We start from the raw sequence: 21,469 nt of genomic DNA, 5'->3' as shown, positions 1-21,469 counted from the left end.
TAATTTTCAAGGTGATCTTTTTTCTATTAATATAATAAAATATTATATGATCCAAACGTTGAAATTGAGTGTATCATTATAATATCTTAATGATAATTTAGTATTGACCGAGATACAACATGTGAGTCAGTCATCCGACCAAGATGAACTTCCTTGGGCTCGGCCCACAGACGAATCCTGGCCCAGCTCTGCTTAACCCATATGACCCACGTCATTACGTGTATGTAAATAAAAATATTTTCATTTGTTTAATCATTCACCCATTTTAGTTTTGAACATAGAAGAAACATGTTTATGTATCAAACTCGCAGATATTGATTTAAACACTGAACATGTTTATGTTTATTCTATGTTGACTATTTGATTAACACAACTAAAATGATTTATTTTGGATCCTATATGTTCAATACCCATCTCTAATTTTAGATATCAAAATGGAAGCCCAGATATATTTATCCAAAAAAGAAATAGAAAAATGAAAATAGTGAAAAGAAACTACAAAAAAGATATTTTTCTTAGTCCATGATATTTAACTTTCAAACATATATAACTTTCGAAACCTAGCCGGTTAAATCGCGACCCAGGAGCTTCACCAGGTCAGGTTAACAATTTTCTTATTTACCCAAAACCCTAGAATTTAAGATGATGATCGGCAAATAATTGAAAGCTGAACTATTTGGGTTTTTAAAAAGAAAGTGTCGATCAGTACAATGGTGGCGACGGAGTTGATTTCTGATGAGTGAATCGACCAGAAAGCGAAAAAAATTGGCGGTAGTAACAATTGGCTTTTGCCGACGATTGGCGAGGCTAATGGGGTGGGATGAAGTGGGTTTTGGTTGGAAGGTAGAGGCAAGTATTTTCGGGATGATGGGGAGGGGGGGGGGGGGTTGTTCCGGCGACACCATGGTGAGCTCTAACTTGGAAAGTCAAAATCAATGTTGGTGAGATTTGGCCAAAATCGAACTGATTTCATCAAATCTTGGGTAGATTTTATGGGAAATTGACTCAATGGATGATTGAGATTGCATCTGCGAGTGTGCTGCTGCAACTAGCGATCGCTATTTGTATTTATGGGTGTTTTTGCTAAATTCAAACCTATAGGAATTAAGATAATTTTTAGGGGTGTATTTGCTGAATTTTTCAGGTTTCACCTTGAGTTGGTTATTAAAACATTGCTCCAAATAATATGATACTATTTTTCAATTTATAATACAAAACTGAAATTAAATTGAAATGATTAAGATTGAAACTATATTAGTGACAAATAATATAATGTCTTTCCATAAACACCACGGTGTTACAATTTGAAATGTTAATGGAAGAATTTACGGAGATGTAGCAACATTTTGGCCTAATAACTTGATCATATACTCATAGAAATAGCGTAAAACTATATACAAATAATCACCATTGAGTGTTTCGATGATAAAAAGGTAAAAAAAATATAAAATAGTCTCTCAAATTTAAATTCTCTTAATATTAAAAAAACAAGAGAAAGATTTAATACCATAAAATACCATCTCCCAAATAATATAATTAGTTAAAAGGTGCGGAGAGCCGGAGACAGGCCAGACACCCAGGTAATTAAAACAAAAATTGTATACAAGTATTTATAAAGGTGATAGAAATGTAACCTATCAAATCGTACAAGTTGTAAGCTGTAAATTGAAGACATCGTTTTCCTACAAATAATGCAAATCAGAGCCAATTTGTCAATGATGTCTGGAGATCACGAGCCTGCGCAACAGATATTTAATACTATTTCTAGGCAAACGAGAGCAGCCATAACTACAACTGGTTCGAGATTCTCTTGCATCCTCTTTGAACCATTTTTCTTTTTTAAATTTAAATTAACATTTATTGTACTCAATGTTTTCACATTAATAATTTCTTTATTTATTTATTTATATAGATTTAGTGGGTCCAATTGAGTATTATGGATAAGGTCCTTGTTTAGGATAGAAGGGAAATTTTAAATGAACATTTTGAAATTATTTTAAATATAAATATCCAAGTTCATGTAATCTTACATTGATTTGACATAAAATACATTCATGAGTGGAGTAAAAAATAGATTCTACTAATGAATTCATAAACCATTCACCTTGTGAATTTATTTTAAGTAATAAGATAATAGGTTATGTTGATTTGACAAAACAAATACTTAATTTTCTTTTTTTTATACAATGAGCAGTTGCAAGAGTGACAGTGATGAGGAAGTAGTTATAGACGTTAGAGAAAACTTGTGTTATTTAATTACAGTCAAAATGATGACCAACAAGTTACACGTTAAAGATAAATTTTTGTTATGGTTAAGTTATCGAATTGAAATAAAACTAATCTTCCGTAAAGCAAGTGGGAAAGAAAGTAACGCTTGAGGTTGAGGTTAAAGTTGGCGTTCTGATTGGGTGCGGTGAACTAATTCAAAGGTTTCACGAGATACTTGAGAATCCTCTTCCTTCTTCTACTCTACTTAGTCTACTATGTACAAGTCCAAGCCTTGAATGTCATTTCTCTACTCTTTCATATTTATTGCTCATTATACTCTTCCAATACTACAATTCCCAATTTCTGTGGAACATTTAACACTCACTTCCCATTCCCAACTAATTTATCATGCTTTTTATTTCAATCTCCTTATATTCTATCCGGAATCACCAATACAAATCTCCTATGAATATACACAATTTTGGTAATAAGATATTAATAACGGCTATGCATACTGTACCAAATAAGCTATACTGTTCTTGGGACCATACCATATACACACCTTGACATTTAATTTCACTTTATTTCTTTTTTTTTTTTTTATCACATACCTTCTATAATGCCTTAATTACTCAAAAGTTTTACAACTAAACCAACTTTAATTAGTTTACTTACTCTCCATTAAATCTTTTGTATTGTAATGTAGAACATTTGAGATTTTATAATGAGAGTTGTAAAATTAATGCAGTGCAGGAAAGGGAAACCGCACCTTGCCATGTGTCAGAAAGTGGAGAAGGGAGCACAAATATACAGGTTTTACCACTGGGGAGGAAGAAATGTTATCTGAAAACAAATACTGCCAACCGTGTAGTAGTGATTAATGTAACGTTCACAGGGCAAGGTGGCGTGTCACAATCTTCACTCTCTCATCTCTGCTGCTGAATTGATTCAATAAAAAGCTACTGCCCTTTTCCTTCTGCAACGTCTTCTTCATTCTCACTTTTTTCAACAAACTATTCTTCTTTTCTTCTCTCATTTTCTCCACAAACCTAAAGATGCTCTCCAGAGTGAATGGTGTGGTTTGGATGGAAGATAAAGGAGACGAAGATTCAGCTACTTGGACCAGAAACAACACCAACACTAACACCAACACTAACAATAACAACCATACTAATAATAACAGTGTTGTGCTAGAGAATCAAGTGGAAGAGATGGCTTCACTCTCTGGATTCAAATCTATGCTTGAAGTGGAAGATGATTGGTATGTTACTGGTAATACTAGTTTGCATAACCATCAAGATATTACATTTTCACCCCCAAATCTCGGTGACCCAGCAACGGATAATCTACTACTCAACGCAGTGGATTCTTCCTCTTCTTGTTCACCATCTTCTTCTGTTTTCAACAATCTTGATGCGTCTCAGGTACACTACTTTATGCCACCCAAAAATACTTTGTCTTCGTTCCTTAATGTTGTGTCTAACAACCCTCTAGAGCATGGTTTTGATTTGGGTGAAATGGGGTTTCTTGAGACACAAGCAAGTCATGGTTTGAACAGAGATGGTGGTGGGATTTTGAGTAGTTTTAATGATTTGAGCTCCAATAATCCGATGAATGCTCCAAATTTATGTTCTGAACAGCAATTTGGAGCGACTCGTATGCTTCAGTTGCCGGATAACACTAATAGTTTTGTGGGTTTTCGTGGGTTTGATGAGAATAGTGGAAATTCTCTGTTTTTTAATAGGTCTAAATTGTTAAGGCCACTCGAAAATTTACCTCCAATGGGAGCACCACCTACTCTTTTTCAAAAAAGAGCTGCTAGGAAGAATTTAGCTGATAATGGGACCAATCTGGGGGTTTTAGGTGCACAAGGTAGCCAAATTTTGAGTGGAATTGATAATGATAAAGGGAAGAAAGAAATGAGTGAAGAAAATGAGAGAAAGAGGAAATTTAGTATAAGTGATGATGTGGAAGACGTGAGCATTGATGGCTCGGGTTTGAATTATGACTCTGATGAGTTTATTGAGAATAACAAGGGGGAAGAAATTGGCAAAAATGGTGGGAGTAGCTCGAATGCAAATAGCACAGTTACTGGTGGAGACCAGAAGGGCAAGAAGAAGGGTTTGCCAGCTAAGAATTTGATGGCGGAGAGGCGACGGAGGAAGAAGCTCAATGATAGACTGTACATGTTGCGCTCTGTTGTTCCAAAAATCAGCAAAGTAAGAAATTCTTCGTAATTTTCTCGTGAATTCAAGCATATGAATTGCTTGTTTTTTTTTTTTTTTTTTTTTCTTTTTAAGATTCTAATTTCTCGTGAGTAGGAGTACGAATGGTTCTTACATTGCAAGTTCTTGGATCTAACTGCCTGTTTTATTGTTTATGCTTCTTTTTTTAATTGGCTGAGTTGCATATTTTGTTTTTCATGCTCTAAAATGCTTGAATAAAGTTGCATTAATTTCCCTCACATGGAAACTGGTAGAATGGTTTAAATTTCGCCATAATCTTCTGGACCACTTGCAGGGAATTCAAAATTTTTATTATATAACGTGTCCAAAACGAAAAATTTAAAGTGCAAGTTCTTGCTTTTGTCTTTCGAAAGAAGCTGCAAAAGGCTACTTTGAAATATTTGAATTTCAATTCTATAGATGTGTTTGTTTCTCTTCTTTTCTGGTTTTTTGTTTTTTGTTTTAAATTTTAATTTGTTTATGGTTGCTGTTGTCTTTTCTTGTGTGAATTCAAAGGTTCCTCTATCCTCTTAGAGAACAATCCCCAATTTAGAATTCGAATATACAAGAAAGACTATGGGTATCATTAAAAAAAAATGATATATTTGTTGGATAATCATTGTTTAAAGAACATTATCTTGGGGAACTTCAGATTAAGGCTAGCATATTGTTTGACGTGACTCTGCTAGCTTAGAGTTTGATGTTAGTGAATGCTAAAATTTTCAAAAGCAAGATTAGAAGTCCTGGTAAAATCTGAACGCAGGAGCAGGCTAGAAATTTGTGCCAATGTGCAATTTTTGAAGAAGTACTTGACTATGAAGAGACAATGCCTTTGGTGCTATAATTGTTTGATTCTGCTTCATTGAAATGACATTATGCTAGTTCTATTATCCTTTTCATGCTCACAGATGGACAGGGCTTCAATTCTTGGGGATGCAATTGAGTACTTGAAGGAACTTCTTCAGAGGATCAATGACCTCCACAATGAATTAGAGTCAACCCCTCCCGGCTCAGCATTGACATCAACCACAACCTTCCACCCTTTAACACCCACTCCACCTACCTTGCATAGTCGTATCAAGGATGAGCTTTGCCCCAGCTCATTGCCTAGCCCAAATGGCCAACCTGCAAGGGTATGTATCATTGTGCTTGAATTAATCCAGAGTCGTTAATTTGGATGTGGTTTTCTTATTTCAAGCTCTATTTCTATCGCCAAGTTGTTCAGTTTCTTCTTCTTAAATTGTTCAAGGAGATCACAGTTATTTTAGTCATGAACCATACTGAAATTTCAACGTTACTGAATATGCAGGAGATGTTTGTGACTGCCTTATTCAATTATATATCGCACTCAGTTTAGATAGTGAGGGTTATATGACTCTTACATATGATTATTATCTTATAATAATTCCATTTCTAGATGGTATTGCCGTCAATATAAATAACAAAATGCATTAGATTTTTAAAGAGACTGTTAGCGGGGGTTATAGAACGTCTCAGTGACAGTTTCATTTTTGCTGCTTGTGTAGGTTGAAGTTAGGGCAAGAGAAGGAAGAGCTGTAAATATTCACATGTTTTGTGGGCGCAGACCAGGTCTTTTGCTGTCCACAATGAGAGCATTGGATAATCTTGGACTAGACATCCTGCAAGCTGTCATCAGTTGTTTCAATGGTTTTGCCATGGATATTTTCCGAGCTGAGGTATAATTTCTTTTATCATCAATTCTTTATCTTCTATAGAAATTAAATTTCCTGAGAAACATTACAACTAAAATGACAAACTCAACTCTTTCCTGTAAGAAGAAACAGTAAAAACCACCGGAGATATATCTTCTTTACTAATGTGTTTTGATTATCCAGCAATGCAAGGAAGGCCAGGATGTCCACCCTGAGCAAATCAAAGCAGTACTTCTGGAGTCAGCTGGCTTTCATGGCATGATGTAGATTTCTTCAACAGCCATCTGAAAGCAAGGATTGTGATCTGCAGCTTCTCTTCTCATGGGGAAAACTAAAGCAATTGTAATCTGTTTCTTTGTTTATCGGCTGCCCACAACCAGTCAACTTTAAAGTTTAAAGTAGTCGGTGGCCTTTTAAACTTTGTAGATCAGCATGCACTTGGTGGTAACTGCACCATTAATTAAGCTTTTAGAGAATTAAAACATCTGTGGTTCCTCATCGTTTCTGCTTTTTAATAAATTTTTCTTTTCGAACGTAATTACTTAAAGCCATATTTGACATTTCCGTGAGGTACAGCCTATCCATTTGTACTGATTGTCTCGATTGAGATCTTCATGAACACTTCTGGATTTTCAATAAGTAATTAGATGACTCTGATCTTTCACATTAATTACAACTTGTTTAATAAATGAAGCCTAATACTTAAAATGAAGCCTAATGCTATTGCTAGACAATGGAGTCAGTGAGTTTACCGACGCTTAAGAACCGTTGAGCTTGTGGATACACATACAATTACAAACTAACTAATTACTGAAACCCTAACACTCGTTCCACTACTCGAGTTAATTGAAAACGATCAGACTTGACTTGAGTTTTGTTGAACTATCATTGTTTCGAGTACAACTGTACCACAGACCACTATTTTAAAAGCTGGACCGGACTGGCCGGTCCAACTGGTTGGACCGTGAACCGATCACGTGTCCAGTTCGAGTTAGCATAAAACCCACTATTGCGTAATAAACCGCTTTAACCCGTCATTAGACTGTGTAAACAGTGCTGGACCGCAAGAAAAATCGGCCCAATCTAAAAAATGAAAAAACCCTAAATTTCTCACTTTCTCCCTTTGCGTTGCGCATTTCTTCTTCCTCAGTTCCTCTACGCACAAAAATCTCTGAAAAAATTTGAATGAAATCACGAAAATCTGAAAAATATCACAAATCAAAACTTGATCTTGCTGAAATCGCAACCATCCCTTGCTGAAATCACAACCATTCGTTGCTGAAATCGATCGCAACTCCAGTCTCTGAAATCGCGACGACGCGTTCCTCCCTCACCGGAAATCGACGCATGAAGGCTGATTGGCATGCATGTCTTGACAATCCAATTTGATTCAAGGTGAGTTGTAATCTTCGGGGCCTTTGCTGTGAAATTTGAAATGTGTGCTTTCTCTTTGTCCTGTTTTAATAGAGAGTAAGTTTGACTGTTCGAGCTACAATTTAGTAACAGAATTCGCACCCCATTATCCGAGCAGTACTGGATATTTTATTGTACAATTTTTAAGCAACCGTTTGTTTGGTGCTGTTGCTGTTTGGGTGGAAGTGATGTATGGAGATTATTTTTGTAATGGAATTGTTTCTGACTTTGTTTGGTGCTGTTGGTGTTTGGGTGGAAGTGATGTATGAGAAGTATATATTACAATCTTAGTACTCTCATATTACCCTTTCTGAATGATGCGTTGCAGATAGTGGATTGTTTGTGAATTTTGGTAACATTTTGCCATATGGATTCAATCATTTGAAGGTGTGTCTTCAGATGTCCTTCAAGCTCTGTGATTTCCAAACTTATGAATTATTTTTGCCTTGGTTGTCATAATTTTATTTGTATTAATAAGAGGCATTTTCAGAACTAGAATTCAAGCCACTGTATAACTTTTATATGCAAATAAAAAGATATACTTTATGTTTATTTTATCATTTTTGCTTTTGTTTTGAAATAGTGTGAATCCAGATTTTGAAATTTTACTCATCCCTTTTATCATTTGGAAGCCATAAACTCTCCATGCTTTAGTGTAAAGAATTGGAGACAATGTACAATCCCAGTTTGTAGCCATTACACAACTTATTTACTTGGGTGTTGTAAATATTTTAATCTTGTAGTTGTTGTAATTCAAATAAAGTTTCAACAAGCCAGTTGTAATGGTTGGAAGGCCAACTTTTAATTACTCAACTTACTGGAAGAGGAATTCGAAATGTTAGGTTAACACTTAATATATAACAGGAATTCGAAATGTTAGGTTAACACTTAATATATAACAGTATGATTTTAAAATATGCTGACATCATCATGATGTGTGATGATATCACCAAACCGGTTAGACCGGTTGAACCATCACCCGACCAACAAAACGGGTTGTCCTCTAGTCCGGTTTTTAAAACAATGCCACAGACATTACTTCGGAAAAACCCTACAAACGCTTGCCCCACCCATACCACAACCACACCGCAAAAATTGACTGATTCTACTTAAATGTTTTATTTTTGGAAGTTAAAAATCATTGCAAAAATGGGTACACTACAACTTTCTTATAACCAATGATGACTGAAATAAGAAAACCAACTAATTAAAACATTAGAAGCTGATTGTATGATTACCCAAAATGACATTAGAGGCTATATAGACTTAAACTACTTACATTTAACAACTATATACAAGAGGGGATACCACTGTTCGGTGGAGCAAAGCCTAGGATTGCCATGCTCAAAATACGGGGTATACATTATAATGCATTTATATAGTCGGACACCACACGCCATGTCCAAAATTGGATATCCGTGCCGTTCATCACATTGCGGCGGACTCTTATCCATCTCTATTGGACTCTTATGCATCTCTATTACCGCATATTTCCAACCAGGAATGGCTGTAGAATCTTTCACTGATACACCACGCAAAACCTAACATAGGAAAAGCAAAGGACCACATTATCGACAGGCATAAATATTTAGAATGACAGAAGATGGAACAAGTAAAAACAACATAACAAATACCACGGGTGTTCAAAAAGGGTTCACTTATTTTTCCTCTTCAACAACAATTTCAGAAATGAAAGTTTACTGCATCAGGCTGTTCTAAAAATAGAACATATTGAAAATACACCTAGAGAGTTACCTAGAATCCATGGAAGCCATTCCTAACAATTTTCGCCATTACATGCAGAAGAAAGTGACTGATGTTTCACTTCTTTTGCATCTGCACTTTCCCCAATGGATAGATTCTCGTCACCCTTAGAGAGTAAGGACCCTGGTTTCATCTTCTGGACCTCCTCTCTTGTATAGATGAAAATTTTGCGGACCATGCCACAAAATTCCCTGATTTGACACCACATAAACCATTGATCAAAAGAAGCCTAATAAGGAAAAAGATACAAGAAGCCTACAATAAACAAAACAAACATTGTTACATATCATAGTGCATGGGAAGAATCCTTACTGCCAGGGATCATCTCCAACAAGCATAATGTCACCCTCATCATCAGTGTATATAATGAGCCATTTCTTTTTTGGAGCCATTAGTTCACCGCCAAATTCAAACAACTGATCCAATTCAGCAATCAATTCGTCATAGTTGTTAAACTTTGAAAGGTCCACAGACCTACCAAGTGCAATTCCCTGCTTGTGGACCTGAAATTGAAAGGAATTGAATAAAACGAGTGTCTAAAACTCAACCAAGATATCAACATTGGAACCTGGTGAGATAAAATACCTTAGTACAACTCCTACAAGACCCACTCTGAGGCTTGCTACGAACATCCTTTAGATGAGGCTGACAAGTCTGTGACGGTTTCTCCTGCTCGATAACACCAAGACTATCATCTGCCAATTTAGGGCTCTTAGATTGTTCTGACCTGGGATCAGATTCAAGTGCACAAAATTGGTGATGCATGTGGCCCACTGGCTCAGTCATTGTGTTTTGATGTGATACAGCAGGCTCTGGTGTAACACGACTACTGAAGAGGGGAATGCCAAAGAGCTTGCAGTCTTTGGATTTGCCAGCCTCGTGGTCTTGTACCGATATGGGTTTCTGCATCAACTCCCTCGAATGAGCTGAATTTTCAAAATGAGATGGGGGCAGAGGGGGCATAAACCAGTTTCCGTTAGAGGGCTCAATTCTACGACTCTGAAGAGTGGGATAGTCACCGAACCCACCATATCCCCCATTGCCTCGTACTTGATAACTTATATCACCACCTTGAACTGAAACCTTTGCATTAGACTCTGACAACTTAAGTGAGAGACTAGAGGGCATCAAAGGCCATGGACGATGAAGCAAGTTAAACTTTCCATCTTGATCCAGCAAGCTTTTTCTCACTGGAACTGCTGATGGTAAGGACTGATCAATGGATGGACTATACCCATGGACAGAATCAGCATTCGTCCCAAAGCCTGACAGCAAATCTGTATAAGTTGGTTCATGCCTCCCTGCTGGCGCCCAGTTCTCGGATCCATATCTTCTTGGAGCAGAAACCACATCAATCTTCTCATCATCAAGTGAAGGCTGCCAGATAATGGACTTTTCTGCGGTATCAGACTCATTGCTATCCCTCTCAGCAAAATTGCCTCTCAAGGTCGAGTATTCTTGACCTTGCAAGACCCTTGAAAATCCAGTAGCTGATGAAGGGTCTACATTTACTTTAGATGAGCCTAATCAATTTAACAGAAAGCAGAGTCAAATCTCACTTGATCTTTAAGAGTAAATATGTAGGAAAGTATACAAAAACTGAAAATAAGAAGTTGCGTCACTGTAACAGTACCTTCCCTTGTCAGAATAGAGGAGTCCGGTGAAGAGGGAACCATGTTTGATCTGGGCCTTTTGGGCCTAGGCATTGGAAGCGGATTGAGGGCTGGAGGAGCCAGTGCAGGCTCTATCTTCCAAGGAGAAACTCTCTCCGGCCTAGGTATGGTAGAAGTCTCGTCCCATCTCACCTAAAAGGGAACATAAAAGTTTGCTTTTCAGCATCATAGAACACAGCAACACACATTTTTCATTAAAACTAATACTACCTTGAGACATCTCCATTTGGAATCTCGCCACCTTTGGGGGTCAGCATCTTCAATGCCAACAATGGTGCCAGTAAACCTTCAAAGAGAATCAATTGTGCAATCAATAACAGTTGGTTCATATATGAAGAAGAAATAGTCAACAGTAAGCAGCAAAATCCACAAACAGATGGAAAAAAAAAAAAAAAAGGGAAAACGGGAGAATGCTAAAAAAATTACTAATACCACATGAAAATATTAATAAACAAATAGCTTTCAAATATGGTTAAGATTGAACAGATGCTTTATCAGTAAAAGTAGAATAACACCGACCACAAACCATACCTCTGCTCAGGAGCCTCCTCGCCTTCAAATCTCATTTTGAATCTCATTCCAATTGAATAATTGCTTTTCACAGATTCCATGTACTGATCAAAGGGAACAATGAACTCTGCTGGGCTTGTCCTGCAACAACAAGCCGTCAGCAATCTGAACCCAAGAATTTCCATTGTAAGAAAGGACAGCACACTCACATCTCATCGCATTATTGAATTATATAATAAATTGATCTAAGACTAGAAAACAACCATTTAAATAAGATTTCCTCTTCAATAATAAGAATAACATCAGCAACACTACATCTCATGCAAAGCTAAAGCCCATGATTCAAATACAGAGTCTATAACTCTATAGGTTATGTGAAAAATGAATTACAATGAATCCAACTAATAATCCAACCACCAAAAGCACATGGCGGATACATATCATAAACCTAGTACCTAGGCTTGTAGTAAACTGTGAACATGGTTCCAGTGGAGACTGCATGCCATGCAGTGGCAAGGACACCAAGATGCATGCTGTGACTGGATATGACAGAAGACGGAACATTGCCCTGTTGCCTCATTGCACGTCTCACGCCAACACGAAGTTCACCATTCTCACCCCTAAAAAAAAAAAAAAATTCAGTCCATGTATCGGTCTAATTAAGACAGAAAAAACGATGGTGAAGCTTATAAGACTGGGTTTCATAAAATTGTAGACAACCAACCTCAGAAATATAAACGCATCCCCCGCTACCAGCCTTTTTGAGCTAACAAAAACACTCCAACCNCGGGGGTGTTTTAGCTAAATCTGAAATATTGGGGGTTAAAAGAATTATTCAAAAATTAATAATAAAAATAATTTTATATTAATATTTAAAAGGGGATAATTTAGTAATTTAAATAGCATACCCACCAATTTATTCCCCATAACCAAACATATTAATATAACATACCCACCAACTAACCAAACATATTTTTCTAAAGATTCTCAGTAATCTTTCAAGGTAATCTATCTTTCCAGTAATTCAATATTCCCAGTAATCTAACATTCCTGAACCAAACGCCCCTTTAGTAATATAACACTAAGGAGCTATTTGGATCGAGAGTATATAAGATAACGAGAGCAATCTTCATTTATTTTGGAAGATTCCGATATTTGATTTGCAAGTAATAAAATATTATGTTAATCTTTTATTGCAAATAGTATTTACTGTTGATAATATGAGGGAGTAATCTTATTACCTTGTTAGGAGGTGCTATTAAAACATTACCGGATAATCTAATTTTTCTATCCATTTTGCCTTTAATTAAAAATCATTTCACACACAATTACCCTTAAATGTCTACCAAATAACAATTACCAAGTTCTCCTGCATTTGAGAAATTAGCTAAAACACCTCAGTCACAACAAAATTTAAAAGTTTACAAAATACTCCCAACTACTCAAGACCACCATCGGCCACCAACGTCAGTCGTCATAATGGTGCACACCAGTACGATCTGACTGGTCTTTCGGATCCATGGTCGGAAACGGTTAGATCTGACGTTTCTATAGCCGTAAAATGGCCATAGATTTGGTCGTTTTTCGACCGTGGATTTGTGATCTATGGCTATTTTTGGCTTTGCCAGCGCACAGCCGGCCATATACGGCTGGCCAGTCATGCGCTATTCCGTCAACTACCAGCGGCAGCCAGTGGTAGTGGCTGGCTACCGGCAGTGGCTTGGGTGGGTGAGGGTGATTTTGCTACAAATTAAAGTTTTATATAGATATGGTGTTTTAGCAAAATTTCACATGTAGGGGATTAAAAGAAATTATTAAAAAAATAATAATAAAAAATACTATTATATTAATATTTAAAACAAAGGACAATTTAATAATCTATATAACATACTCACATATTTATCCTCCCAACCAAACATATTATTAACCAATTTATTCGAAGCAACCAAACACATTTTCAAAACGTTTTCAGTAATCTTCAAGGTGATCTTTTTTTTTATTAATATAATATATACCTATAATAAAATATTATATGATCGACACGCCCCTTAACATGTATATACGGCATTGAATTTGAGTGTATCATTATAATATCTTAATGATAATTTAGTATTGACCGAGATGCAACATGTGAGCCAGTCATCCGACCAAGATGAACTTCCTTGGGCTAGGCCCACAGACGAGTCCTGGCCCAGCTCTGCTTAACCCATATGACCCACGTCATTACGTGTATGTAAATAAAAATATTTTCATTCGTTTAATCATTCACCCATTTTAGTTTTGAACATAGAAGAAACATGTTTATGTATCAAACTCGCAGATATTAATTTAAACACTGAACATGTTTATGTTTATTCTATGTTGACTATTTGATTAACACAACTAAAATGATTTATTTTGGATCCTATATGTTCAATACCCATCTCTAATTTTAGATATCAAAATGGAAGCCCAGATATATTTATCCAAAAAAGAAATAGAAAAATGAAAATAGTGAAAAGAAACTACAAAAAAGATATTTTTCTTAGTCCATGATATTTAACTTTCAAACATATATAACTTCGAAACCTACGAGGTTAAATCGGACCCAGAGCTTACCAGGTCAGGTTAACAATTTTCTTATTTACCCAAAACCCTAGAATTTAGATGATGATCGGCAAAATTGAAAGCTGAACTATTTGGGTTTTAAAAAGAAAGTGTCGATCAGTACAATGGTGGCGACGGAGTTGATTTCTGATGAGTGAATCGACCAGAAAGCGAAAAAAATTGGCGGTAGTAACATTGGCTTTTGCCGACGATTGGGAGGCTAATGGGGTGGGATGAAGTGGGTTTTGGTTGAAGGTGAGGCAAGTATTTTCGGGATGATGGGGAGGGGGGGGGGGGGGGGGTTGTCGGCGCCGCCATCGGTGAGCCTAACTTGGAAAGTCAACATCAACGTCGGTGAGATTTGGCCAAAATCGAACTGATTTCATCAAATCTTGGGTAGATTTATGGGAATTGCTCATGGATGATTGAGTGCATCTAGGGTGTCGCTGCTGCCAACTAGTCGATCGCTAATTTGTATTTAGGTGTTTTTACTAAATTTCAAACCTATAAGGATTAACTGTAATTTTTAGGGTGTATTGCTGAATTTGTCAGGTTTCACCTGAGTTGGTTATTAAAACATTGCTCCAATAATATGATACTATTTTTCAACTTATAATACAAACTGAAATTAAATTGAAATGATTAAGATTGAAACTATATTAGTGACAAATAATATAATGTCTTCCATAAACACCACGGTGTAACAATTTGAATGTTAATGGAAGAATTTACGGAGATGTAGCAACATTTGGCTAATAACTTGATCAATAATCTCTAGAAATAGCGTAAAACTATATACAAATAATCACCATAGTGTCGATGTAAAAGTAAAAAAATATAAATAGTCTCTCAATATTAAATTCTCTAATATTAAAAAAAAAAAGAAAATTTAATCAAAAATACCTCTCCCAATAAAAATTAGTTAAAGGTGCGGGAGCGGAGAAGCCAGACACCCAGGAATAAAACAAAAATTGTATACAAGTATTATAAAGGTGATAGAAATGTAACCTATCAAATCGTACAAGTTGTAAGCTGTAAATTGAAGACATCGTTTTCCTACAAATAATGCAAATCAGAGCCAATTGTCAATGATGTCTGGAGATCACGAGCCTGCGCAACAGATATTTAATACTATTTTCTAGGCAAACGAGAGCAGCCATAACTACAACTGTGGAGATTCTCTTGCATCCTTTTGAACCATTTTTCTTTTTTAACTTTAAATTAACATTCAATGTTTTCACATTAATAATTTCTTTATTGTTTTATATAGATTTAGTGGGTCCAATCGAGTATTATGGATAAGGTCCTTGTTTAGGATAGAAGGGAAATTTTAAATGAACATTTTGAAATTATTTTAAATATAAATTCAATATTGATTTGACATAAAATAAATTCATGAGTGGAGTAAAAAATACATTCACCTTGTGAATTTATTTGAATGTAAATGTTGATTTGACAAAACAATACTTAATTTTCTTTTTTTTATACAATGAGCAGTTGCAAGAGTGATAGTGATGAGGAAGAGAAAACTTTAATTACAGTCAAAATGAAGTTACGACGTTAAAGATAATTTTTTGTTATGATTAAGTTATCGAATTGAAATAAAACTAATCTTCCGTAAAGCAAGTGGGAAAGAAAGTAACGCTTGAGGAGGTTAAAGTTGGCGTTCTGATGGGGTGCGGTGAACAATTCAAAGGTTTCACGAGATATTGAGAATCCTCTCCTTCTTCTACTCTACTCTGTCTACTATGTACAACTAGTCCAAGTCCAAGCCATTTCTCTACTCTTTCATATTTATTGCTCATTATACTCTTCAATACTACAATCCCAATTTCTGGGAACATTTAACACTCACTTCCCATTCCCAACTAATTTATCATGCTTTTTATTTCAATCTCCTTATATCTATCCGGATCACCAATACAAATCTCCTATGAATATACAAAATTTGGTAATAAGATATTAATAACGGCTATGCATACTGTACCAAATAAGCTATACCATATACACACCTTGACATTTAATTTCACTTTATTTTTGCTTTTTTTATCACATACCTTCTATAATGCCTTAATTACTCAAAAGTTTTACAACTAAACCAACTTTAATTAGTTTACTTACTCTCCATTAAATCTTTGTATTGTAATGTAGAACATTTGAGATTTTATAATGAGAGTTCGAAAATTAATGCAGTGCAGGAAAGGAACCGCACCTTGCCATGTGTCAGAAAGTGGAGAAGGGAGCACAAATATACAGGTTTTACCACTGGGGAGGAAGAATGTTATCTGAAAACAATAACTGCCAACCGTGTAGTAGTGATTAATGTAACGTTCACAGGGCAAGGTGGCGTGTCACAATCTTCACTCTCTCATCTCTGCTGCTGATTGATTCAATAAAAAGCTACTGCCCTTTTCCTTCTGCAACGTCTTCTCATTCTCACTTTTTTCAACAAACTATTCTTCTTTTCTTCTCTCATTTTCTCCACAAACCTAAAGATGCTCTCCGAGTGAATGGTGTGGTTGGATGGAAGATAAAGGACGAAGATTCAGCTACTTGGACCAGAAACAACACCAACACCAACAATAACAACAATACTAATAATAACAGTGTTGTGCTAGAGAATCAAGTGGAAGAGAGGCTTCACTCTCTGGATTCAAATCTTGCTTGAAGTGGAAGTGATTGGTATGTACTGGTAATACTAGTTTGCATAACCACAAGATATTACATTTTCACCCCCAAATCTCGGTGACCCAGCAACGGATAATCTACTACTCAACGCAGTGGATCTTCCTCTCTTGTTCACCATCTTCTTCTGTTTTCAACAATCTGATGCGTCTCAGGTACACTACTTTATCCACCCAAAAATACTTTGTCTTCGTTCCTTAATGTTGTGTCTAAAACCCTCTAGAGCATGGTTTTGATTTGGGTGAAAGGGGTTTCTTGAGACACAAGCAAGTCATGGTTTGAACAGAGGTGGTGGTGGGGTTTGAGTAGTTTTAATGATTTGAGCTCCAATAATCCGATGAATGCTCCAATTTTATGTTCTGAACAGCAATTTGGAGCGACTCGTATGCTTCAGTTGCCGGATAACACTAATAGTTTTGTGGGTTTTCGTGGGTTTGATGAAATAGTGGAAATTCTCTGTTTTGAATAGGTCTAAATGTTTAAGGCCACTCGAAAATTTACCTCCAATGGGAGCACACCTACTCTTTTTCAAAAAAGAGCTGCTAGGAAGAATTTAGCTGATAATGGGACCAATCTGGGGGTTTTAGGTGCACAAGGTAGCCAAATTTTGAGTGGAATTGATAATGATAAAGGGAAGAAAGAAATGAGTGAAGAAATAGAGAGAAAGAGGAAATTTAGTATAAGTGATGATGTGGAAGACGTGAGATTGATGGCTCGGGTTTGAATTATGACTCTGATGAGTTTATTGAGAATAACAAGGGGACGAAATTGGCAAAAATGGGGGAGTAGCTCGAATGCAAATAGCACAGTTACTGGTGGAGACCAGAAGGGCAAGAAGAAGGGTTTGCACAGCTAAGAATTTGATGGCGGAGAGGCGACGGAGGAAGAGCTCAATGATAGACTGTACATGTTGCGCTCTGTTGTTCCAAAAATCAGCAAAGTAAGAAATTCTTCGTAATTTTCTCGTGAATTCAAGCATATGAATTGCTTGTTTTTTTTTTTTTTTTTTTTTAAGATTCTAATTTCTCGTGAGTAGGAGTACGAATGGTTCTTAATTGCAAGTTCTTGGACTAACTGCCGTTTTATTGTTTATGCTTCTTTTTTAATTGGCTGAGTTGCATATTTTGTTTTTCATGCTCTAAAATGCTTGAATAAAGTTGCATTAATTTCCTCACATGGAAACTGGTAGAATGGTTTAAATTTCGCCATAATCTTCTGGACCACTTGCGGGAATCAAATTTTTATTATATAACGTGTCCAAAACAAAAATTTAAAGTGCAAGTTCTTGCTTTTGTCTTTCGAAAGAAGCTGCAAAGGCTACTTTGAAATATTTGAATTTCAATTCTATAGATGTGTTTGTTTTCTTCTTTTCTGGTTTTTGTTTTTGTTTTAAATTTTAATTTGTTATGGTTCTGTTGTCTTTTCTTGTGTGAATTCAAAGGTTCCTCTATCCTCTTAGAGAACAATCCCCAATTTAGAATTCGAATATACAAGAAAGACTATGGGTATCATTAAAAAAAATGATATATTTGGTAATCATTGTTTAAAGAACATTATCTGGGAACTTCAGATTAAGGCTAGCATATTGTTTGACGTGACTCTGCTAGCTTAGAGTTTGATGTTAGTGAATGCAAAATTTTCAAAAGCAAGATTAGAAGTCCTGGTAAAATCTGAAGCAGGAGCAGGCTAGAAATTTGTGCCAATGTGCAATTTTTGAAGAAGTACTTGACTATGAAGAGACAATGCCTTTGGGGCTATAATTGTTTGATTCTGCTTCATTGAAATGACATTATGCTAGTTCTATTATCCTTTTCATGCTCACAGATGGACAGGGCTCAATCTTGGGGATGCAATTGAGTACTTGAAGGAACTTCTTCAGAGGATCAATGACCTCCACAATGATTAGAGTAACCCCTCCGGCTCAGCATTGACATCAACCACAACCTTCCACCCTTTAACACCCACTCCACCTACCTTGCATAGTCGTATCAAGGATGAGCTTTGCCCCAGCTCATTGCCTAGCCCAAATGGCCAACCTGCAAGGGTATGTATCATTGTGCTTGAATTAATCCAGGTGATGTGGTTTTCTTATTTCAAGCTCTATTTCTACCGCCAAGTTGTTCAGTTTCTTCTTCTTAAATTGTTCAAGGAGATCACAGTTTAGTCATGAACCATACTGAAATTTCAACGTTACTGAATATGCAGGAGATGTTTGTGACTGCCTTATTCAATTATATATCGCACTCAGTTTAGATAGTGAGGGTTATATGACTCTTGCATATGATTATTATCATAATAATTCCATTTCTAGATGGTATTGCCGTCAATATAATAACAAATGCATTAGATTTTTAAGAGACTGTTAGCGCGGGGTTATAGAACGTCTCAGTGACAGTTTCATTTTTGCTGCTTGTGTAGGTTGAAGTAGAGCAAGAGAGGAAGAGCTGTAAATATTCACATGTTTTGGGGCGCAGACCTGGTCTTTTGCTGTCCACAATGAGAGCATTGGATAATCTTGGACTAGACATCCTGCAAGCTGTCATCAGTTGTTTCAATGGTTTTGCCATGGATATTTCCGAGCTGAGGTATAATTTCTTTTATCATCAATTCTTTATCTTCTATAGAAATTAAATTTCCTGAGAAACATTACAACTAAAATGACAAACTCAACTCTTTCCTGTAGAAGAAACTGTAAAAACCACCGGAGATATATCTTCTTTACTAATGTGTTTTGATTATCCAGCAATGCAAGGAAGGCCAGGATGTCCACCCTGAGCAAATCAAAGCAGTACTTCTGGAGTCAGCTGGCTTTCATGGCATGATGTAGATTTCTTCAACAGCCCATCTGAAAGCAAGGATTGTGATCTGCAGCTTCTCTTCTCATGGGGAAAACTAAAGCATGTAATCTGTTTCTTTGTTTATCGGCTGCCCACAACCAGTCAACTTTAAAGTTTAAAGTAGTCGTGGCCTTTTAAACTTTGTAGATCAGCATGCACTTGGTGGTAACTGCACCATTAATTAAGCTTTTAGAGAATTAAACATCTGTGGTTCCGCATCGTTCTGCTTTTTATAAAATTTATCTTTTCGAACGTAATTACTAAAGCCATATTTGACATTTCCGTGAAGTACAGCCTACCCATTGTACTGATTGTCTTGATTGAGATCTTCATGAACACTTCTGGATTTTCAATAAGTAATTAGATGACTCTGATCTTTCACATTAATTACAACTTGTTTATAAATGAAGCCTAATACTTAAATGAAGCCTAATGCTATTGAGACATGGAGTCAGTGAGTTTACCGACGCTTAAGAACCGTTGAGCTTGTGGATACACATAAATTACAAACTAACTATTACTGAAACCCTAACACTCGTTCCACTACTCGAGTTAATTGAAAACGATCAGACTTGACTTGAGTTTTGTTGAACTATCATTGTTTCGAGTACAACTGTACCACAGACCACTATTTTAAAAGCTGGACGGACTGGCCGGTCCAACTGGTTGGACCGTGAACCGATCACGTGTCCAGTTCGAGTTAGCATAAAACCCACTATTGCGTAATAAACCGCTTAACCGTCATTGACTGTGTAAACAGTGTGGACCGCCAAGAAAATCGGCCCAATCTAAAAAATGAAAAAACCCTAAATTTCTCACTTTCTCCCTTTGCGTTGCGCATTTCTTCTTCCTCAGTTCCTCTACGCACAAAAATCTCTGAAAAAATTTGAATGAAATCACGAAAATCTGAAAAATATCACAAATCAAAACTTGATCTTGCTGAATCGCAACCATCCCTTGCGAAATCACAACCATTCGTTGCTGAAATCGATCGCAACTCCAGTCTCTGAAAACGCGACGACGCGTTCCTCCCTCACCGGAAATCGACGCATGAAGGCTGATTGGCATGCATGTCTTGACAATCCAATTTGATTCAAGTGGAGTTGTAATCTTCGGGGCTTTGCTGTGAAATTTGAAATGTGTGCTTTCTCTTTGTCCTGTTTTAATAGAGAGTAAGTTGACGTTCGAGCTACAATTTAGTAACAGAATTCGCACCCATTATCCGAGCAGTACTGGATATTTTATTGTACAATTTTTAAGCAACCGTTTGTTTGGTGCTGTTGCTGTTTGGGTGGAAGTGAGTATGGAGATTATTTGTAATGAATTGTTTCTGACTTTGTTTGGTGCTGTTGGTGTTTGGGTGGAAGTGATGTATGAGAAGTATAATTACAATCTTAGTACTCTCATATTACCCTTTCTGAATGAGCGTTGCAGATAGTGGATTGTTTGTGAATTTGGTAACATTTTGCCATATGGATTCAATCATTTGAAGGTGTGTTTCAGATGTCTTCAAGCTCTGTGATTTCCACTTAGAATATTTTTGCCTTGGTTGTCATAATTTATTTGTATTAATAAGAGGCATTTTCAGAACTAGAATTCAAGCCACGTATAACTTTTATATGCAAATAAAAAGATATACTTATGTTTATTTTATCATTTTTGCTTTTGTTTTGAAATAGTGTGAATCCCGATTTTGAAATTTTACTCATCCCTTTTATCATTTGGAAGCCATAAATCTCCATGCTTTAGTGTAAAGAATTGGAGACAATGTACAATCCCAGTTTGTAGCCATTACACAACTTATTACTTGGGTGTGGTAAATATTTAATCTTGTAGTTGTTGTAATTCAAATAAAGTTTCAACAAGCCAGTTGTATGGTTGGAAGGCCAACTTTT

The 21,469-nt window shown here is 36.2% G+C and overlaps 2 protein-coding genes and 1 pseudogene across 2 annotated transcripts; 2 read left to right on the top strand and 1 right to left on the bottom strand.

Annotated features, from left to right (window-relative positions):
* Window positions 1-3,100: 3,100 nt before the first annotated feature.
* On the top strand, window positions 3,101-6,653 carry LOC116135718 (transcription factor ICE1-like). The gene is made up of 4 exons (XM_031421429.1): window positions 3,101-4,427; window positions 5,342-5,566; window positions 5,960-6,130; window positions 6,290-6,653. Exons 1-4 carry the CDS (start codon window positions 3,264-3,266, stop codon window positions 6,371-6,373), a joined length of 1,644 nt encoding a protein of 547 aa, XP_031277289.1. The 5' UTR covers window positions 3,101-3,263; the 3' UTR covers window positions 6,374-6,653.
* Window positions 6,654-8,660: 2,007 nt separating this feature from the next.
* LOC116135756 (auxin response factor 2B-like) lies at window positions 8,661-12,248 on the bottom strand. The gene is made up of 8 exons (XM_031421474.1): window positions 12,191-12,248; window positions 11,922-12,086; window positions 11,488-11,631; window positions 11,167-11,242; window positions 10,917-11,088; window positions 9,869-10,806; window positions 9,596-9,786; window positions 8,661-9,474 (listed from the first exon to the last, which is right to left on the bottom strand). Exons 2-8 carry the CDS (start codon window positions 12,044-12,046, stop codon window positions 9,297-9,299), a joined length of 1,824 nt encoding a protein of 607 aa, XP_031277334.1. The 5' UTR covers window positions 12,047-12,086; window positions 12,191-12,248; the 3' UTR covers window positions 8,661-9,296.
* A 4,022-nt stretch (window positions 12,249-16,270) lies between these two features.
* On the top strand, window positions 16,271-19,573 carry LOC116135707 (annotated as a pseudogene).
* The last annotated feature ends 1,896 nt before the right edge of the window (window positions 19,574-21,469 follow it).

Source organism: Pistacia vera, unplaced genomic scaffold (assembly GCF_008641045.1).
Source record: "Pistacia vera cultivar Batoury unplaced genomic scaffold, PisVer_v2 Contig302, whole genome shotgun sequence".
Lineage (NCBI taxonomy): Eukaryota > Viridiplantae > Streptophyta > Magnoliopsida > Sapindales > Anacardiaceae > Pistacia > Pistacia vera.
Note: the sequence above shows the minus strand (reverse complement) of the source record. Positions and strands in the feature narration are given on the sequence as shown.